This window comes from Aphis gossypii, chromosome 2 (genome assembly GCF_020184175.1).
Source record: "Aphis gossypii isolate Hap1 chromosome 2, ASM2018417v2, whole genome shotgun sequence".
Classification (NCBI taxonomy): domain Eukaryota; kingdom Metazoa; phylum Arthropoda; class Insecta; order Hemiptera; family Aphididae; genus Aphis; species Aphis gossypii.
Genome location: NC_065531.1, coordinates 55977306 through 55998903, shown reverse-complemented (window position 1 = coordinate 55998903; position 21598 = coordinate 55977306). Strand labels below are relative to the sequence as shown.

Below are 21598 nucleotides of genomic sequence, written 5' to 3'. Positions count from 1 at the left end.
CGATGTTCAAAACTTAAATATTTTTATTGACCATTATGAATCTCAAAAATCTTTAAAATGCTTTCTTATTGCGCACTAAATTTGTGGTACGAATAATGTACCGTGTAAATTGCAAGCCTCTATCTATCATTGTCCAGGCTCTACGGGTATCAGTCAGTTAGTTAGTCAGATTATATTACAGCCATTAAGCTTGCCGTTGTCCGTGAGACGACTCTCGTACGATTAGGACAGGCTCGAGTGTTTAAACACACCTAGGCAAACTTAAGTTTGGTCGCCCCTTACATACTAAATCAAACATTTTTTTTTAATCTATATAATACAAAAATATTAAATGCCGCCCTAGGCTTGGGCCTATTTTGCTTGCCCCTTTATTATTATCATAAAATGTATATTTTATATCAAATTATATTGTAATGCATTTTACAGTTTAAAACATAACTTTTTTTTTCTTCAGGTTTATCATCAATAGTATTTGCCTTGACAATAGATAAAGTTGAATTCAATAAAGATGTCTTAGATTTTACATTTAATGAACCAATAATTTATGTAGGTAATATTTTTAACTTTAATGTTTAACTTTTTTTCATTCATTTCTTTTCTATAAATATTATTTTCTTTCTATCCTGATAATATAATCATAGACACTCAAGATTTTCAAGAAGAAAAATGTTGTATTTATTGCAGTACATCAGACATTTAACTTCATAAATTTTTGATTTTGAACGGTTATATATCAATATGCTCCCGATTTCCTTGAAAATCTTGAATAGATAAATATTGAAAAAAAAATTTTTTTAAAGCTTAATATTCTTTTTCCTTCACCTTAGAAACAGTATATTATTTTGAATTTTGAACTTAAAATTTGACCTTTCACAGATAACAAAAAAAGTTAAAAATTATATTTTTTTGATAAGTTTTGTTTTATTTTTATAACATTTTACAATAGGTAAGGTTAGGTTAAAAAAAAAAGTTACCTAACCTACCCTACTCTAAAATAGTTCAAAATTAAAATCAAAAATCTTTTCATTGTTTTCCTTCATTAATATCAAATTTATATCTAGAAGGAAAACAATGAAAAGATTTTTGATTTTAATTTTGAACTATTTTAGAGTAGGGTAGGTGAATTTTGTTGGTTTCTCAGACGTATGTAAATTTTTAAGCGTTTTATTTTGACTGAATATCTTTGGAGTAAACATACACAGGTTACTACCACACTTTCTAGACTCTTTACCGAACCGAAGGTGGTAGTAACACCATGAAGAGGATGGGTTGATTTTAGGTGTTTGTGGTGATTGAACTGTTTCTGTGTGATTTCTCGGCTCTTGTTTTTGCTTGAAATATGCTAACTGACTTGAAAGTTTGCGTATGGCTTCCTCGAGAGTGTCGAGACGAGCTCCAATTGTCCTAGGCGTGGCGCCGACCGCGACTTCGCGAGGCTCACGTTCTCGCCGACCGGCCCTTTGTGCCAGTAGAGACGACTTGAAAAAAAATATGACCTGTGACGTAAATTAGTTAATATACCCTTAAGTTAGATATCCAAACTTTATATTTACCTATACTATTAATTTTGCCTTTCACATTATATGTGATTTTATAAAATATAAAATAGTAGTTTGATAGCTATTTGTGATCATATTATAATATTTATTATAAAATGACAAACGAAAATACATAATAAAAATAAAAATATATACGGCGGCCTTCGGGTATACAATATTGATGCTTGCGCGTATTTATTATAAAAATACTATTTTACATATTATTACATCACATTACCTACACAGTTATTAATTTTTATACAGATAGTGAGATAGCGCATTCAAGTAAAATGCATCAAATGGCGAAAAAAATACAGTAATTACCATTGAGTGTGTACAAGTATATATTTTAAATCTATAGTATTGCCATGAGTTATATTCAACATTACACTCTATAATTTATTGTAATGGAACTAATTGAACTATTATCAAAAATACAAATACATTTTCCACTACTGTAGACTATTCTACGATTAAATATCGAAGATAAGTCTTTGAATGACGTATTTATGAATAATATGTTATATCAGTTGGAATAAAAAATCAATAAGTGTAAATTTCGTCTTCCTGCCGTTTAAGGTAAGGACAGTTGCCCGTTAGATATACTCACAGATCCAGCGATCAGACGTGCCACGTATAGCAGTCAGACGTTGGTCGAGATATATATCATCGTCATGTGTTTGTTGTTCAGAATGAATAAACACACGATTCCTAGTAACCGTTGAACAAACGAATATGAAGCTGAAGACCATGTCTTTACTTTTTGAAAGGAATTAAAAAAATGCATCTTGAATAAATTAAGCACAATTGAAATAGCACTTTCAAACAAATACAATTTTTGATTTAACTGATAAAAGTAGGTTAATAGTACATTTTAGTAATTATCTCTGTGTAAAGTTACGTTGGCGAGTTTGATTATTGAAAAACACACTCTTGAAATAATTAAATGTATACTTACAATTTAAACAATTGTTCAATATTGCTTTCTGTTAGATGAGAAGTGATAAATGCCAAAAGAAGAGTAGATACTCGAATTAAATATTCGATTTAAATTTAAATATCAAAATTATATATTATGAGTAACACGTCAAATGTGAAATGCAAATATAAATTGTGAAATCTTTATATAATTTAGTCTCTAAGTTACAAGTAAACAAAATGTTTTATTTTGGGGAAATCGACAACTTACATTTAAGCCAGCATATTAAAATATAGCGTAACAAAAAAATAACATAGTAACATATTGTGTGCATCTATGCATTGTTTATAATATATAAATTTAATTTAAAACATAGATACACGATGATAAATAATTAGTTACAAGTTAAGCTTTATACGTATTTAACTTTAGGCGATTGAATTAATTGAATTAAGCATAACATAAATCTTTATTAAAAGAAGACTTCTTTGAGTTGTTTTTTATTTTTTGTAAAATAAATTTATTTTAATTTTGTTTTTGTTTTCAATTTTCCAAGACACATGTAAAGTCACGGAAAATAATAGAACGGGCCGTTACATTATGGAGATATTATATAAACCGTATTAGTATGGAATGTCAATTTAAGCATTGATTCTACAATGATGTGTGTCCGTGTATAGCATAACTTGTCAAAATAATGCTTCGATTTCAAACTTCGGGGTGGTTTCCGATAGCACAGTGAATATCCTTGGTGTATTATAGAGATCAAAATTTAGGTAAAAATTTTCCAACAGTTTTCCAAATAATCGAGAAATACAAAAAAAAAATTACGGAATAACAGGAATTTTTACGCAAAATCAGTTTTTGACCAAATCAATTTTTTTATATGGTTGTAACTCAAAAACTAATCACTATAAATACTTGAAATTTTTATCAAATGTTTATATTGTGTTATCTACATGCAGTTAAAATATTTTGAATTTTTTAAGTTATTTATAAACAACTACAATTTTTGATTTTTCTGAGAATTCTTTTTTGAAGTATCGATGAAATTTTTTTGGCAGAGTCAAAATACTTAAAAATTTAATACAAAGTTCCTCATAAGTTATACTTACAGTGATTAAAAAAAATATAAGAATACCTACATAGCCACAATTTTTTTTTAATAGCATTTAAAGTTCAAATACTGACAAAAATTCGTCAAAATCATGAATATTTGCAAATTATTTTGTAGGTCTAATTCATAAAAATGTTTATATAAGTAGCTAAGAGTTGAAAATTTAATACAAGATTTTCCATAAGTTTAACTTATAATAATTATAAAAGAACTTAAATTTTGGTGTATTCAGGCTATTACCTAAAACATAAACCACCTTTTTGGTCAACCATTGAAAATTATACTCTGGCTGACGAATCCGCTTTTTAAATATTTCACATCCATCCAAAACATCATCCATCGAATATTAAATAACGTATTGAACAAAGTCTGAGTCATAAGGAATTGGCATTTTTAACGGGCAACGAAGTGCAAAACATGAAGTAAGCAATACGAAGTCTGCCGGGTCAGCTATTATTATTATTATTAATATAATATAAAAAAAATCTCGGTTTTCACCTGAGGTGACTTTTGCGCAGGCAACGCCGGGTGGGACAGCTAAAATTTACGATGGAATTTTTGTTTATAAATAGTTGCAGTAACAACCTGATTTAAATGGTGATACATTTACGTTTAGTCATTTTTGTCCCAAGGGGAAGAACAACCAATGTAGTATTATATAAGGAGGTGCTTCAATAATAATATAAAAATATAATAATATTCACGGCCTATAAATATATATGTTATCAATGAATTTACAAGTGTTACCTATGTTTATAGCAAAACATACGCATACACACACAAAATTAAATTGTGAATTTGACGTAATATTAGCACTATATCAATACGATTAAATTAAAAACTCACACGGTATACCAAAATGCAAAAAAAAGAAAGTAACACACGGGCAACGTCGTGTCGGGTCAGCTATAATTACTATAATAATAATATTAATAATAACAAAAGAACGCGAAGAAACAGACTGCCTCTTCCGGCAAGAGTAATAATAATAAAAGTGCGCGAAGGCACAGCTAGCACAACATATGTGTCCCGACGGGAACAAAGTCAACGAAAAACAACAATTGAATATATATATATAATAATGTATATATTTTTGTATAAGAAAAAGTCACTGTCGTTACAAAAAAAAAAGAAATAAAAAGATAATATTTCACCAGTCGCGGAAAATGCACGGACTGCTTGAGGCGGCGGGCGGAGATCAGTCGTAACGAACGGTTAACAACAGACAAACGCCGCCGAAGCTCTCGGCGGTCGTTACCCACGCCACGGGAGCTTCAGGGCTCATCGCCGACTCAGAAACTGGTTCGATTAATCGCTCGGGTGTCCCGTTGATTATCGAACGAGTGGTGATACCTAGGCAAGGGGGTCTAGCGCAGCGGTTCTTAACCTGTGGTCCGCGGCCCCCTGGGGGTCCGCGACAGCCTTAATACGTCGTAATTCGTATTCAAAAAAATTGATGATGAAATCTACGGTTATCTAAAATTTTTCATCAGGGTCCGTGATCTACAAAAGGTTAAGAACCACTGGTCTAGCGGGTGAGATCGCGGTATTCGTGCGACACGACCGTGTCAACTCTCCCCCCCCCAAGCTGATAAGACACCTTTTTCTAGAGCCGTGTGGTGCCATCGGGTGCCCCGGGCACCTACAGTTGCGATGGGGGAACTGGCGATTACCGCCCAGTTTCCCACTTGCCAAGACTATTCCCGGTATAGGACCTCGATATCGACCAGGATGTCGTCACCGCCCACCACCATTGGTTCGTGTGACACGAACGCTGGAGGGAGGGGCCTGACAAGCATCCTCGTCTACGGTCGGGGTCCCCTCCCGGGGAATAGCGTCAACCGCAGTTTCCGGCTGACGTTCCGGATCGGGGCTGGAGGCGGTGGCTGTGTCCGTGGTGGAACGCTTGGCGGCTGTGGCCGCGGCTGGACGGTCGACAGCCTCCAGCGTTGTTGCTGGCTGGGACGTCTGTGCACCGGTTGTAGGGCACTGGCCAGCGCTGTTCCCTGTGCTGCGCGTGCCGGCCGCGGTTGTGGCTTCGCCGTGGTCAATCAGACACGCCACGTATATCATCCAGAAGTCGTTCGCGAAATATATTATCGTCCAGATAGTCATCATGAACGGAATAAGGAGACAGATGTGTTTGGTGTCCAGAATGAATAAAGTCACGATTCCTAACAACCGTTGAACAAACGAATATAAATCTGCCGACCATGTCGCTACTTTTTGAAAAGAATTCCAAAAATTCATCTTGGATGAGTCAATCCCAATTGAAATAGCACCTTCAAACAAATACAATTTTTGATTTAACTGATAAAAGTAGGTTAATAATACATTTTAGTAATTATCTCTGTGTAAAGTTACGTAGGCGAGTTTGATTATTGAAAAACACACTCTTGAAATAATTAAATGTATACTTACAATTTAAACAATTGTTCAATATTGCTTACTATTAGAATAGGATGCTAGAATGCCAAAAGAAAAGTAGATACTCGAATTAAATATTATTAATCAAAATTATACTTTATGAATACCACGTCAAATGTGAAATGCTAATATAAATTATGAATTCTTTATATTATAGACGAGTTAAATTTATTTTATACTGCAGATGTCTACGGTTGAACGTTCAAAATAGTACTGACGAAATTTTATGTCTAATAGGAATGAATAGATATATTTTAACACCGAAAAATCATTTCATTGACGACAACATTTGTTTGTTTTTGTGTGCCAGAATATATTTATATATAAATAGCTAAATTGGTTTTTAATACAATATATCTATGGCATTACTCCTATATTGTAATCGTGTATTATGTCAAACAATTCTATTTATTTATTTTTTTTTTTTCATTAGACATTTAATCAGTATTGTTAATAATTAAAATAAATCGGCTCATTTCGTGAACACGAGAAGACTTTTTTTTTATTCGTGTAACCTAGCTGGCTGGCTATAAGTGTTGTCCGGTTTCTATAGGATATGCTGTTTATTCAATCACGCGGAACGTTTTCTTATGGTTAACTCATATAGCATTTTTTTTTCAAGTTCCTATTGTAAAGCACATAGTAGAAATAAATAAATTTTTATTGTGGTCCGCACATGAATCTGCATTATGTATTACTGTATAACTGATTGTACGTTATTTGATGAATTTTATAGTTTTTTGAAAACGATTTTATAAAATAAAATAAAAACTATTTTATTATCGCTGTTGTGCTCGTCCGGGTTGTTCCGTTCGAACGTTGTTTTTCGGTAGTGTGAGGTTCAGATTTTTTAGAGAAAATACAACAAACAGTTATAAGAATTTTTTATACTAATATAATTTTAAAATGAGTCGAAGCATTTAGTTCAATGTACAATAAGTTAATGGTCGTCGAGACGACGTACAGTTTTAAGAGTGCTGGATCGACTGACTCTGCGGCTCGCTCGCGGATGTCGCGTAGCTACAATTTTCTCAGAGCCGCCTACACATTAAGCGTTATCGACAGACTACAATAATATACTCTTATATTTAATACAAAAGACTTATACTATATACTAATGGCTAATGCGTACATAACAATCGCCACCACTGGCAATTGCTTCGGGCCATGAGTAACACGATGCTCGGTAAGATTATAAGTTCAATACAGTCGTTTGTAAAATGCAATTGACATTTCGAGCAACGGTATTGGCAAACACTATTGCACTAATCTAAAGTTAGACGGAATATTGATAACCAAACTTCATCGATGACAAATCTATATAATAATGACTTCTCCGGTCTACCGAAAATGCATTATACAAGTTCGACGTCCAATATAAAATTTATGGTACTTGAATCAAGACACGATGGACAGAAGTCGGTGCGGATTTATAGCTGTCTTGCTGAAAAAATATCATTCGCCGTACCAAACACCTATCACAGGAAACACGTCCAAAGTCGCCGACTATATTATGTTACAATATTAAAAAAAATAAAGAATAAGAAACTAGAAATTTTCTTGATCATTTATATTGTCATTCTCTATACCATTATCGTTTTCAAATTATTATTATAGCTCTTTGTACCTATACTTGGTTTCTAACTCACTGAGAAAAGTATTTTATAGTAGGTACTAGACAAATTATCGATGTTAAAAATCTAAGCATTTTTACTGCTCCAATGTTTGACGACAGATATCAAAATAAATACATCTGTGATTTGTCGATTCTCTCAGAACCTAAAATGTTTTATTTTTAATACAGAAATGTAACAATATAGTTTATAAGCGTTACGGCGTACGCATAAAATAAAAAATATATATACTATATAGGTATAATAAAATTAGCTGAATAACCCGGCTTTGCCCGTGTACAGTTTTTTGTGTTACCTACTAAAACTTTTATTCAATCAGTTTTTATATTTATTACAATCTGCTTTTAGAAATTATGTTGATTCTAGGTTGCCATGTATTGTAACAATTATAAGTCGCCAAAAACTATACATTATGGTGTTATAAAAACTAAAAAAAAATATTTACATTGACATATTTTATTCATCTCAATAATTCTTTATAAACATTATTGTTTCTACTGCCTTTTAGGGCTAAAATAACCAAACTATTGGCAGAGCTAACTCTAGAACATGCGACATAGAACTGTCCGTGTGAAAAACATTCGTCTCTCAAGTCAATATCTATGTCATGCCCAACGATTGTCCTTGAGACTTATTATAATAGTCATAGCAAAGCAAACTTTTAATGGGAATTGTATTCTTTTAAACTAAAAGGGATAATCATTTGGAATTAAAATTATTCTCGGGGTTATAACTATATCTGCTCTAGCACACCCAGCAATAGCTATAACTTTTATAAAATTTTTGTGCAGAGCTTTAACTTGCGATCTCGGTTTCTTTCTGATTCAAATTTTTCATACAGTTCACCATTGAGGTACACCTTAATAAATACCAAAAATAATTGTCCGGCTGCCACCAACTCACATTTGACAACCATATTAATTACTTTTTTATTAATTTGTAAGAATGTAAAAAATTTTAGAAAAGAAATACGAAAACGCATCAATATTCGAAAATAATAAGTAAAACACTTTGTCCTTGTGTATGCGTAAATGCGTAAGATATTTTACAACTTCATGTTATTTTAATACATTTCAATATTTAGAAAAAACCGTAGTTACCGTATATAAACTTTGTAAGTGTGCGTATACGAAGACGCGTTATTTAATAATAATAATAATTAGCTGTAATAATAAAGTGATAAATGTGTCAATACATAAATCAGGTTGTTATAGCAACCATTTGTAAACAAAAATAATAAATACAATTTCCATCGTAAATCTCAAAATCCCCGTTTAAGCAACCCTTTAAAATGCGAATTTTGAAAAATCCTTTCTTAATTCGCTTCTACATTGCTACTAAGGAATCTCTGTACAAAAATTTTAAGTCTCTAGACCCAACGGTTTGGTCTGGGCGTTGGTGAATCACCCAGGAAAAGTTTCTTTGTATAATTAAAAGAAGATATAGACAGTATAAGTACATAAGACGGTTTAAAATGTTTAAATAGTTAAAACTAAAGGGAGAAGATTTATAAAAAAAAACCCAGCTAAGTGCGAGTCGGACTCGCGCACAAAGGGTTCCGTTGTCCGTACCATGAGTACAGGAAAAAAAATCAGGCCAGAAAAATAAATTTCCTCCAGGCCATTATACACACCAACTTACAAAGAACCAACTACCTAATTTAGCTTTAGATGTAATTTGTCCATCATGATTTATTCTGATTAATAGGTAGGTACTTTGATGAAAAATATAGGAAAAACGTATATTTGAATCGATGGCCGCTCAGCGATAAGGTATGATTGTGTTATACAGCTTCGGCGAAAATTATAAAAATAAATAGAGAGTACTGTAATGTGGGTATATCGCATATTTTATGTATACCAATTACGGGCTATGAAAAATTTATATCGTATAAATTAATTTATTTAAAAAAATTAAAAATTAAAAATTAAAGCCATGGCTTATTAGAATTACTAAAATATAATTTCTTACGCGCTAATTATTATTGTAACTAATAGCAACCAAACTAAAATTCAAATAAATAAAATTTCCATCGTAAATCTCAAAATATCAGTTTAAACACCTCCTGGGGTCGAGCCTATTACTTTTTAAAGTATTTGTTGTTAATAAATCATTAATAATAGTTCAAATAGACATTTTAAAAAACCCATGCTACAGTGTTTTAAAAAAAAAAAAAAAATAAAAAAAAAATTAATTATTTTTAAAATAAAGTTATAAAAAATAAAATAATTTTCAAAAAATAAATAATTTTCAAAATATATTTATAAAAAAAAAAATAAAATATTTTTAAAAAAAATATAAAATAAAAAAAAAATAAATTATTTTTAAAATAATTTTATAAAAAAAAAATATATATATAAAATAAAAAAAATAAAAAATAAAAAATATAAAATAAAAAAAAAATTATTTTCAAAATATAAAAGTGAAGTTTGAATTTTGTTAGTGTTGGATTTTTTGGCATGCCCCAGAGCTGAAGACCATAGGTCCACATAGGCTTAAACAAGAATTTTAAAATTAAGAGTTAAGTATTTAATGGAATGTGTTTTTTATTGGAGATTAGAGTTTTGAGGAATTTGAGTCGTGCATTTAAGGCAATCCTTTTTATTTTAATGTGTTTGACCACGTGGGACGATGGTCCATTGACAGACCTAAGTATTTAGCCGATTGTGATAAAGGGATTTGAATATTGTCTAGACACCATAGGACAAGGAAAAAGTCGAAGAGTTCAACACTCTGTTGTTTTCAAACAAGTTTTGTCAAAAATTAAATCAACTTACATTATTACTTTACAGTAATATAAATTACTTTAACAGTTGTATAGCAATTTTATAAGACATATATTAGGAAATATACTTAGAAATATACAGTGCCGGATTGGGAAGAAATTACTTACCGGGCTGCCCAAGTTCCTAAACAATTTTATTTTTAACCTATACAAATTGTGTTAGTATATAACAAGATTTAATTTACAGACACTTAATGTAAATACAAACACTACTATTTTTTTCTCTAATTTTAAGCAAACATTTAATCACTAAGTATAATAATATTATACAAACAACATGAGTAAAACTTTAATAGTTAATTATTATTATAAGATGTCAAAAAATAAAAACAAATATTATGTTACATAATTTTCAAATTATTAAATTTTTTTAATAAACTTTTTTTATTAGCTATTATCTTGTAAGGATTTGAGGGATTTAAGTCTACAAAAACTATCCACCATCGAAGGGGAACACTTAGATGGTGACCTGCAAGCCACACTGTGTGTATGCCTGACCAAGTAGGTGGAACTTGCAGACTTAATACACGCATTCAGCATTGACTAATGAAAGTCAAAGGTTTATGGGAGAAAATAATAAAAAATAAGAGATAAGTTTTTTTTAGGGTAATTAATAGGTATATTGCCCATAGTATAATAATAAGAGAGTATTAAATTAATAATGATTTACAAATAATAATAATTTTTGCATAACCGGCCCAAATTTTTAAAATTTTTAACGACTCGCCGGCTCAATCCGGGCCTGGTAATATAATATAGGCTGACAGATCGTTTCCAATCACCTATGGCAAAAGCGATCTAAGATTGCCAGTAGAATTTGCTCATTTTTTTACGACAACGCAAATAGAAAGTAATGGTTAATTGAGTTTCATTGTAAACACTAAACATGCGAGTTAAGGTAAAAAAAAAGTATAAGCTACCTATCATTATTGTTTTATTCGCAATATTCTCAATGAAGCTTTTCCATTAATAATATAATACAATACATATTTATAATACATATTTTAAAAATACCTATCTATAATCAATGATTATGACTTGAATATCAAACGTTCACGTTTCTATATCTACTTATTTTTGTTTGATTAATTGTTTATCTTAATTATACTTCAAAAAGTTGAAGGAATACAACAACCAATATGCATCGATATAATAATGTAGGAAAACCAAGTTAAGAAAAATTTACTTAAAACATAGATAGTAAAAACATATTTGTTATAAAAAATGATGTATATATTGACGATTTAAAAAATACATATTACATAAATCAACCAATAAAAACAAAAATATAAATAATTCAATAATTCAAATAAATAAATAAAATAAAAAAAAAAAAAACAATGAATTACAATACATAATATTATGACTACATACAAATAATACAATTAAATGGATGGAATAGTTTGATTATTTTTAAAAATAATTTTATTTGATACAAAATAATAATTCAAATTGTATGATAAAATATATAATATTTGGTATTGACTAGTTACATTCAATATTCTTAATGAATTGATGATGGCAAAAATTACTTATGTCAGTGCAATAAAATATGAACTTTAAAGAAAACAAGTAATATGAAAAATAAACCAAATTTAAAAATATACTACTAAAAAGATACACTCCCTTTAAACATTAATTTACACATACTTCACTAAATAAGAATTTAAATAGCACTTATATAACTATATCTCAACTGTTACCAGACCCAAAAAAAAATATTATGTAAAATAATAACTACCAAGATTTTACTTACATTAAGTACAAATTTATTTAATATCATTTATAGGTAGTATAAATACATAAGAAACATTTTAGCAATCATCAACTCAATCAACGCTACAAGTCAATCCATAGTGCTATAGTTATATAGTCATATAGAACATAAAATATAAATACATATTATATAATAAATATTAATTACTGAATCTAATATATATATATATATATATATATAAGTGATGCATGATAATACCAATATATTTATAATGTTATCTAACATTAATATAGGTAGGTAGTTAAGATTTTTTGGCAATAATAAATATTAAAAATATACAATATAATATATGGTTGGTTTGTATATTAACTCTTGAGAGACTTATTTTTGTTATTTTATATTTCCATTAACAATACAGTATAGTAAAATCTTAAATCTTAACAAAAATTAAATAAAATAGCATACAATCAAAATATGATATTGATATATTTGAAAACATATTAATGTGGTTGTTCATCAATCATCAGTCATTACTAAATAATATAATTAAATATAAAAGGTAACAATATTTCTAATTTATTTAACAGTAGCAAAATTTTAAACTTTTTTGGCTTCATCAAACATAGCTGAAAACAAATAATCAATATAAGATTCTTTAGTCATAGATTATTCCAATGTTAATGTTTAAAAATTATGTTAATACGTTAATATTTTAATGAAGTCCCTACCATTTTAGATACTGATTCATGAAAACAATGTATTTATTTAAAAAGGTACTTTTTGTAAACGAAATTGTATTTTATTATATAAACAATATAACTTTTACTTTAATTTTGATTAAAAATTATATAAGAAATAAAATTCTGATTTTAATAATAGTAATATAATCTTCATATATTTTTACTTTAGTTGAGCTCTAAGTCAACATTAAACTTAAACAACCTATTGCCAAAGCTTAAGATGAGTTAATTATCTGTTTATTTTATGTAAAAATGTCTCTCAATACTTCAATTTAGAAAATGATATATTTATATTTCAACTGCCTATTATTTATAAATATATTTTTATATATTTTAAACATAAGATAATAATAGAAAATAATTCAATGCTAAGACATTATAATAGATCACTTACAATTAAGGCTAGTATTTATATGCAACAGAATGTTTTTTTTGTGACTTCTGATTATTGATTTTGTTAGTAATGTTAATAAATCACCTCATGATGAGATAAATAGTAGTTTTTATTTTGCACATTTTGAGTATAATGAATATAATAGTATATTTCAACAATAAAAAACGTGAAAATGCATGTGTTACAATGTAATTTGTTAATAGATATTTTTATTGTGAGTTTCACTCGCCAAAAGTTTACAAATTGTTAAAAACTTGGCCAAAACAAAGGCTGTAAAGGTCAAAAAAAATTTTTAAATAATGTTAGAAAAACATGGAGGACTGAAATTTATGTACATAATGCATAACATTTTAAATATAACATCACTGTGAATGAATCTAACTTCAAGGAATAGTTGAGAATAATATTTTATTAATTTAAAAACGTAATCATGTTTTGTTTTTGAGTGTATATTTTATATTTTTTGGTGTACATAATATTAATTACATATATTTTATAAACCAAATACATATTTAATAATTTTATAGTGCATATAAATCCTAGCCTTACTTATAAATTTATAATATAACTTTTAAATTATTCACTATAAGTCTACTTTGTTTATCCTATGCTCTCGCATAAAAGTAACCTTAGAAAGCGACCAATTTCAGTCAGATTCAGCTCTTCAATTAAATTGTTTTAACTGTTGATGAATTTTGACGCCAGCTTTTATTTCAAAAATTACTTAACCTTACTAATTAAAAAAAAAAAAAATGTAAACTAAGCAGTTGTTGTTGACATTCCTAAGAGTGCAACATTAGTCAAACATTAATCACAACTGAGGTTACTCTTATATAAGACAGAGTATAAGTACTAAAGTACCATACTCATAAATATAGTAAGCATTATGGCAGAAGAGGATCAAAAATTGTCAAGAGCATCTTTTAATAAGCATTAAAAGCATTAATAGTTAGTAGAAAACACTAAATGCATGTATTTAATAATAAGCAAGTCATGAAATGTGTACCTTGGACACGGTGATTGTAAGTATGAATAATTTTTGGATTTACCAACAACATCATAATTGGGATTAGAAAAAGACGATGGTTTTGTTAGGTTTATATAACCAGAACACTCAACTAAAAATTATATAAAACAATAAAACACAGTTTATTATGGAGTAACATCTACCAAAAAAACCAATATTAAATCAATAACAAGTCTACTAAGCAGTTTAAAATTGTTTAATTAATAATTAACATTCAACATATAAAATAATGCTACAAACAAAAAAGTATTAAGGAATTCAACTAACCTGGATTATGTAGCATAGGCCTCAATTCCAAATCATCTTTGTTTTCTGAATGTTCAGAACTATTTAGGCATGAATTTAAATTGTTTTCCGACAACGTTGAACAATTCAAATATGTTGGTGCCGTTAAAAGACTTAAGTAATCAGTTGAAACTGATCCCTCTGTATTCATTCTCATATATACTTCATTTAAATTCATATAATGCTAAAAGTTTAATATTAATATAATTTAAGTTTTCAGTATGTAAATATGCATATATTTAGTAAATACTTACTGATTTTGTACCATCTTGTAATAAATCACCCAGACGTTCAGCTAAATCAGTGAAAGAAGGCCTTGTCATAGGATTCATTTTCCAGCAGTCTAACATTATGTTGTATCTAAATTCATATGAATAATAATAATAATAAACTTTAAAATATAACAAACTATTAAAATATTTAAATAGCATTTTTTTTATTTATTTAATAATAATTATTTACATTTCAGAATTGGCATATTTTGGCTGTTCCATTCGATAACCTTCAACTAATCTATTGAATAGGTCATTAAATTTTTGGATATCTAATAGAGTAAACAAAATAATAATATATATAGTCTTTCAACATTTTTTTTTTTAATATGACATAGTAATAAAAATGAAGAAATTTTAAAATATTTACTTGGATATGGAGTAACAGCTAATGAGAATATTTCCCACAGAACAATACCAAATGCCCAAACATCAGACTGTGTTGAAAAAACTCGATCACGTAGAGATTCAATTGCCATCCATTTTACTGGCAAAAGGTCCTGCAGATTGAAAATAATCATATGATACAAAAACTTAATGAAAAAAAAAAAAAAAAATCTCATAAATCTTACTACCTTATCAGACTTTTTTTTGTAGTTCTCACTATTGTACATAGTTTTTGCAAATCCAAAATCACATATTTTAACAATATTTTCTTCAGCCAATAGAATATTTCTTGTAGCTAAATCACCATGAAGAATCTAGAAAAAAAATCACAATCATTAACTATTCATACATTTTTTATTTCAAAAATATACTTTTCTACTAGCAAGATATTCCATTCCTCTTGCTACTTGGAATGACCAACATATTAAGTCATGAGTACATGATGGTTTAACAATTAAATTTTTATAATCTCCACGATAGTTGCTCCGCCACTCTGGTTCAACTTCATCGGGTACCAAATACCCATCAGAACCAATTTGAGTACTACTATCATCACATTTTTCAGGTAAAATGGTATTGTTAGGAACATTTACATAGTATGGATTTCTAATTAGCAAAATACAATTTAAAAATTATCATTAAATACCTACATTGTTTAAAAATATTAAGTTCAAATATTAATTCAAATTACTTAGATATCGTTTTAATATTGTAATCTAAATAGCCATCTTTTGTAACTTGGTTCACAAAACAGTCTCTCTGTTTCAGCATGTATTGATGGATATTTCCAAAACGGCAATACTCTACAATCACCATCAATTCTCCTAAAATGTATAACCTGATTATTAATCTATTAAAACATTTGAACCATATTCACAATATTTTAAATGTCATTACTTTTGTTTATGTTTCCAGTATAAGCCCCAAGTAAATTGACTACATTCAAATGCCTACCAAGATGTATCATAATTTTCAATTCAGAAGCTAAGGCTTTAATATATGATGGATCAGTATTTGGTTTAATCATTTTAACAGCAACAGTAGTAGTGGTATCTTTATCAATTATACCAATTGCTTCAGCTTTAAATACGACTCCAAATGCTCCAGAACCCAATTGCTTACCTGAGAATAAAATTATAAATAGTATTAATTGTATATTATTAATATTATTAGTATATTTTAACTATTGTTTATTATAAAATAAAAAATACAAGCCAAATTTCTTAAATTAAATTGTTTACCAAGTTTTAGTTTATCTCTGGGAAATTCCCATCGTTTATCATAAGGAAGTAATTCTGCTTGTTCCTCAATTCCCAAATCAGGGTTCCAGCTTTCAACTGCACCATTCTCAAAGTGTAAGAGACCAGCTAGAGCTAATTCTTTTTTTAATTTCTACAGTAAAATTGTTGAATAAATATTGAATGAAATTTAAAAATAAGCTATTAAATTAATAATTTTACTATAAAAATTTGATAATTACCTTTTCTCTCTTTAAATGTACAGCACAGCCTATCATAAGAACTCCCAAAAGTATAGTTAACACAGAACAAAATGCGATGAAACCAAAATGTTCATGCTCTAGAGGTTTATCTGTAAATCAATACATTATTACTATAAATAATAAATATAAGAGAAAATACTACTTTTGATAGTTATTTAATTTACAATAAGAACTTTTTATTTTTAATAGGTACTTAATATATTATGAATTATATAATTTAAAATCATACCAATAAGATACAATGTTTTGGTTGAAACAGCACTGCCAACTTTATTCGAAGCATTGCATACATAATACCCTTCATCTTCTAATGCAGTAAACCGTATTACAAGTGTTTGATTTTTATCCAGCAATAAAAGCCTACTATCATTTTTATTTATCCTTAATACATGACCATTCTATGAGTTAAAATAAAATTATTATTTTACATTATATTGTTAATAAACGATATAACTTACTTTAAACCATGTAACTGTAGGTGGTGGCATGCCTTTTTCAATATAACATCCCCATTGTGCTGGTTTACCAGTTTTTACTTTTAAACTACTTGAGTTAGATGACTCATGAATAACTGGTATTTGTGAGTCTGTAATTTTATTATAACAATACATTTTTTCATAAATAGAAACATGGTTATAATAAATATATGTTATAATATTGTTATAAAGCTTTGGTTAGAACAAAAAGGAATCAGAGTGAAAGTAGGTGGGGTACTAATAACAATGCTTCACTTTGCTGATGATATAGTCGTTCTAGCAACATCTGAGGAAGACTTATATAAGCAGCATTAAATGTAATGAATTTTACGTTTAAAGAATATAGTTTGAAAATAAATACAGCCAAGACCAAAACCTTAGTATGCTACAAGAAAAACGTACCATCTATAAATATAACATTGGAAAACAAAGAAATTACCCAAGTAGACCATTTAAAATACTAAAGCAGCATTATAATAGACGATGGGAAATCAATTAAAGAAATCAGAAGCAGAGAACACATTCCTTAAAAAGAGAAAAATACTAACATAAAAAAATATGAACATAGCAACGAAGAAACGGCTCATAAAAACATACGACTGGAGTGTGGCATTATATGGAAGTGAGACCTGGACAATTAATAAGAAAGAAAAAGCTATGTTAGAAGCCTTGAGATGTGGTGTTGGAGAAAAATGCAGAGAATAAGCTGGACTGATAGAAGATCAAATGAAGACATCCTGAGAACAATAGATGAAAAACAAACATTGATAGACATCATAAAGAGAAGGAGATGGCAGATGATAGGACACACGTTGAGGCATGGAGACGAACTGCATAGTATAATAATCAAAGGTATGATAGAGGGTACAAGATCAAGAGGAAGACCTAGGACGAGATACATTAGTCAAATAATGCAGGATGCAGGAGTCACTTCCTACAGGGAGCTTAAGAATATGGCGAATGATAGAGAAAAATGGAGAAGTCATTTATTGTAAAACATTTGTTAAAAACCAATCTCCGGATTGAAAAACTAAAAATAAAATAATATTATTATGATATTAGAAAAAAATTTACCCCGGACTAATACCGAATACAATATTATTGCAGTATTCTTCTCATATGATTCAGGTACCGAACACAAATATTCTCCATCAAATATATTGGTAATATTTTTTATCATTAAATATGAACGATACGAAAGTGAGGTCTTATTATTAATTAGTAATACATCTGTAAAATAAATAATATAATATGATAAAATTTTAAATATATTATTATTGATTTAAAAAAATAAAATACATGCATATATATTTTACATAAATTAAGAAAAATATGAGTATAACAATAGTTTAATAACAAAATTTAAAAATGATTTGTGTTATTATAGCATATTGATAATCAATATACTCACTTTTATCATTATTGACTGGTTTCTCTATATTATTTAAGTCTCGATATATCCATTTAATGTCTTGATTATAATTATATTTAGAAGCTCCACATTCAACTGTTATATCGTCTCCTTCAACGACAATTGGTGGTCCTTTAATAGACAACCCATTGGATACATCTAAAATAATATACTATTTTTAATATAACATAAAACAATGTTTGTAATTCAAATTAGAATATCAATTTATTAATTTGTTTGTTAAGTGAAAGATTATATTCATATCAATGTATTATGATATAAAGTTTTTATTATTTATTTTAACTATGTATTATTTATAGAATATTAAAAAATATGATCTTACCAGTCACAAAAAATGTAGATTCGTGGTTAGAAATTCCAAATTCGTTTGTAGCGTTACAAAAAAGTATTCCAGTTTCAATAGCAGTAATATTTAATAATGATATAAGAAATGTTTCTTTAAATACAGTTTCTTTATACATGCTTCTCTGTAAATTTCAAACATTTTTTCTTGTTAGTTAATTTATTATTTATAATTTGTTATGAAAATAAATATCATTAAACTAATTTACAGATATCTGGATAAATGATTCTTCACATTCAGGATAATTTGGACACTTTTTAAAAGCCCACTCAACTTCTGGCAAAGGATATCCTCCTATATAACATTCAACGCTATACATTTTTCCCACCTCATAAAATACTTTTGAATTAGAACTATTCGTTATTTGAACTAATGGTCTATCTGGAAAATGTATTATAAACAAAATGTAAAAATATTACATAACAATTTTTAATAACAGTTACCTTCAACTAGTAAGGTCACAGTAATGCGTTTCACATGTGCATCATTATCTGCAACTAATTCATATGCACCAGAATCATATAGCTGTAAATCTTTTATAACTAATTTGGATGTACTTTTGTCATTTTCCACTGATATTTTTTCGGGATTCATCCCTAATTCTTTACCATTAGGATCTCTCCTAAATACATAAAATACAATAATAAATTTACATACTTAACAATAATAATTTAAATTGTTTTCCTAATCACCATAAAAGAGATGGTTTTGGGTATGCTGATACTTGAACTATCCATTGTACCTGTCGAGTTCCTGCTTTACGAGTAATTTCATAAACATCACCTTGAACTGACAAACTTAAATAAGTCATATCAGGAGCTGCAATTATAAATTTAAGTAAAAAATAATTTATAATTATAAAACATTTCCAACACTTACTAAATGCTTTAAGCTTGTACGTAGCATGGTTTTTATGTCCAGAATGTACCATTACTTCACAAACATAATCGCCTTCATCTTCGGAAGTAACATTTTGAATACTCAATAATCGACTACCAACACTTTTACCGACCCCATGTCTTAAACCATTATAAAAATTTTCTTTACCAATTAACACATGTCCAGCCTTATATAAAAAAAATAAATAAAAATATAACATCAAGTTTAATATCATCAATAAATTTGTCAGATAAATATCAAACCTGAAGCTTCTTTTCATTAGGAACATTCCAATGTAATGTGAAAGAAATACCAAGATCCATACTCACAGAACAGTTAAGGGTTAGATTTTGACCAATAATTAAATGATCTGTATATGCATCACTGCTATTGATATAAGGCATAACTACTTTATGCACTTTGGCTGAAAATTAGATTTATAAACCATGTTAACTTTAAAATTATACATTTTCAATATGCAATTGATACAAAATTAAAGCTGTTAAAATGCAAAAAGCCTGTCAGATACTAAAAATACTTATTAATGATTAAAAAATATTCAAAATTGTAATTACAAATAATAACCTAAACGTCATTACTTATTTGTCATAAACACAAAAATAATGACATACCAATACTTCATTATAATATAACTTATGTTAACTATAGTTCTCAGTTCTCACTAGTTAAAATTGAATTAAACATTGAAAGTAAACAAATAAACTATTTCTTGATTTTTCAAAAATCATATAAGTGTCATAATATTATATTATCTAAAAAACTGATTAAATGAAACACAAAATTAAAAGATTAGTGATTACAATATCATATAAACAATCAATGAATTATAAGTCAAGATATAAAGAATACTTAAACTTAGCCGAAATCAAAGGTGAATGGATGAAATGAATATAAAAAAATAGAAAATATTGAAGCAATTTTGAATGTTCAAAAAAAAAATTTAAAAATTTATTCTGAGTTTTATGATTTAGTCTTGAACTAAAAAGTAATATTAAAACTATTAAAACTAAATTTGAAGTACCTAAGATCAATAATTAATTTAAAAATTGTAATTTGTCTTAAAACTTTTCAAATCAAAATATACATAAATATATATATTTTTTTATTATTTGTTTCCTTTTTTATAAATTGGTCATCCTAAATTTGTAATTTAGGATGGGTTAGGTTTTAATTGCAAATTTTACTTGTTATGAAATTATGATTATAAATTAAATTATAATTATCTTAAATTATATATAACCTACATTCAATAACCAAACACCACATAAGTAATAATTCTAACTCACGATTAATGAAAACAGTTAATTCTCGTAATTCATTGCTGTTATTTCTTTTTGCCTCACAATAGTATACACCAGAATCTTGAACTGAAGGTGACCTAAGTGTATATCCTATTTTTGGATCATAATCTAAATTCTCAGTAATCTGAAATATGAATATAATTTGTTTTTTTTTTTTTTTTAATTTTCTTACACAACTAGTTTATATGAAAAATACACTCTGAAGCCAAACGCAATCAAGCAAATTAAAAACATTAAATAGATACTAAACAAGTTTAAAATGTCCTTACGCATAATAATAATATGGTAAGTTGCAAAACTTTTTTTTCCATTATATTCAGCATAACAAGAATATATTCCCGAACTAAACATTGTCACTGAATAGAGTAAGAATCCAAGCTTTGGGTCATAAAGCAATTCCATG

At 28.0% G+C, this 21598-nt stretch overlaps 1 protein-coding gene across 2 annotated transcripts; it reads right to left on the bottom strand.

The window, feature by feature from the left end:
- Positions 1–11776: 11776 nt before the first annotated feature.
- Positions 11777–21598, bottom strand: LOC114131520 (vascular endothelial growth factor receptor 1). Of its 2 annotated transcripts, XM_050201005.1 has the most exons (24): positions 21465–21598; positions 21181–21319; positions 20137–20297; positions 19874–20060; positions 19687–19813; positions 19438–19616; positions 19203–19375; positions 18974–19118; positions 18631–18789; positions 18294–18449; positions 17202–17329; positions 16973–17141; positions 16723–16832; positions 16484–16634; positions 16140–16364; positions 15934–16066; positions 15614–15848; positions 15431–15556; positions 15226–15355; positions 15046–15127; positions 14838–14943; positions 14566–14767; positions 14278–14389; positions 11777–12763 (listed from the first exon to the last, which is right to left on the bottom strand). In XM_050201005.1, the coding sequence occupies exons 1-24, from the start codon at positions 21516–21518 to the stop codon at positions 12754–12756; spliced, it is 3399 nt and encodes a 1132-aa protein (XP_050056962.1). In that variant the 5' UTR covers positions 21519–21598; the 3' UTR covers positions 11777–12753. The 2 variants fall into 2 exon arrangements, with proteins under 2 accessions (XP_050056962.1, XP_050056963.1); XM_050201006.1 differs by lacking the exon at positions 14278–14389.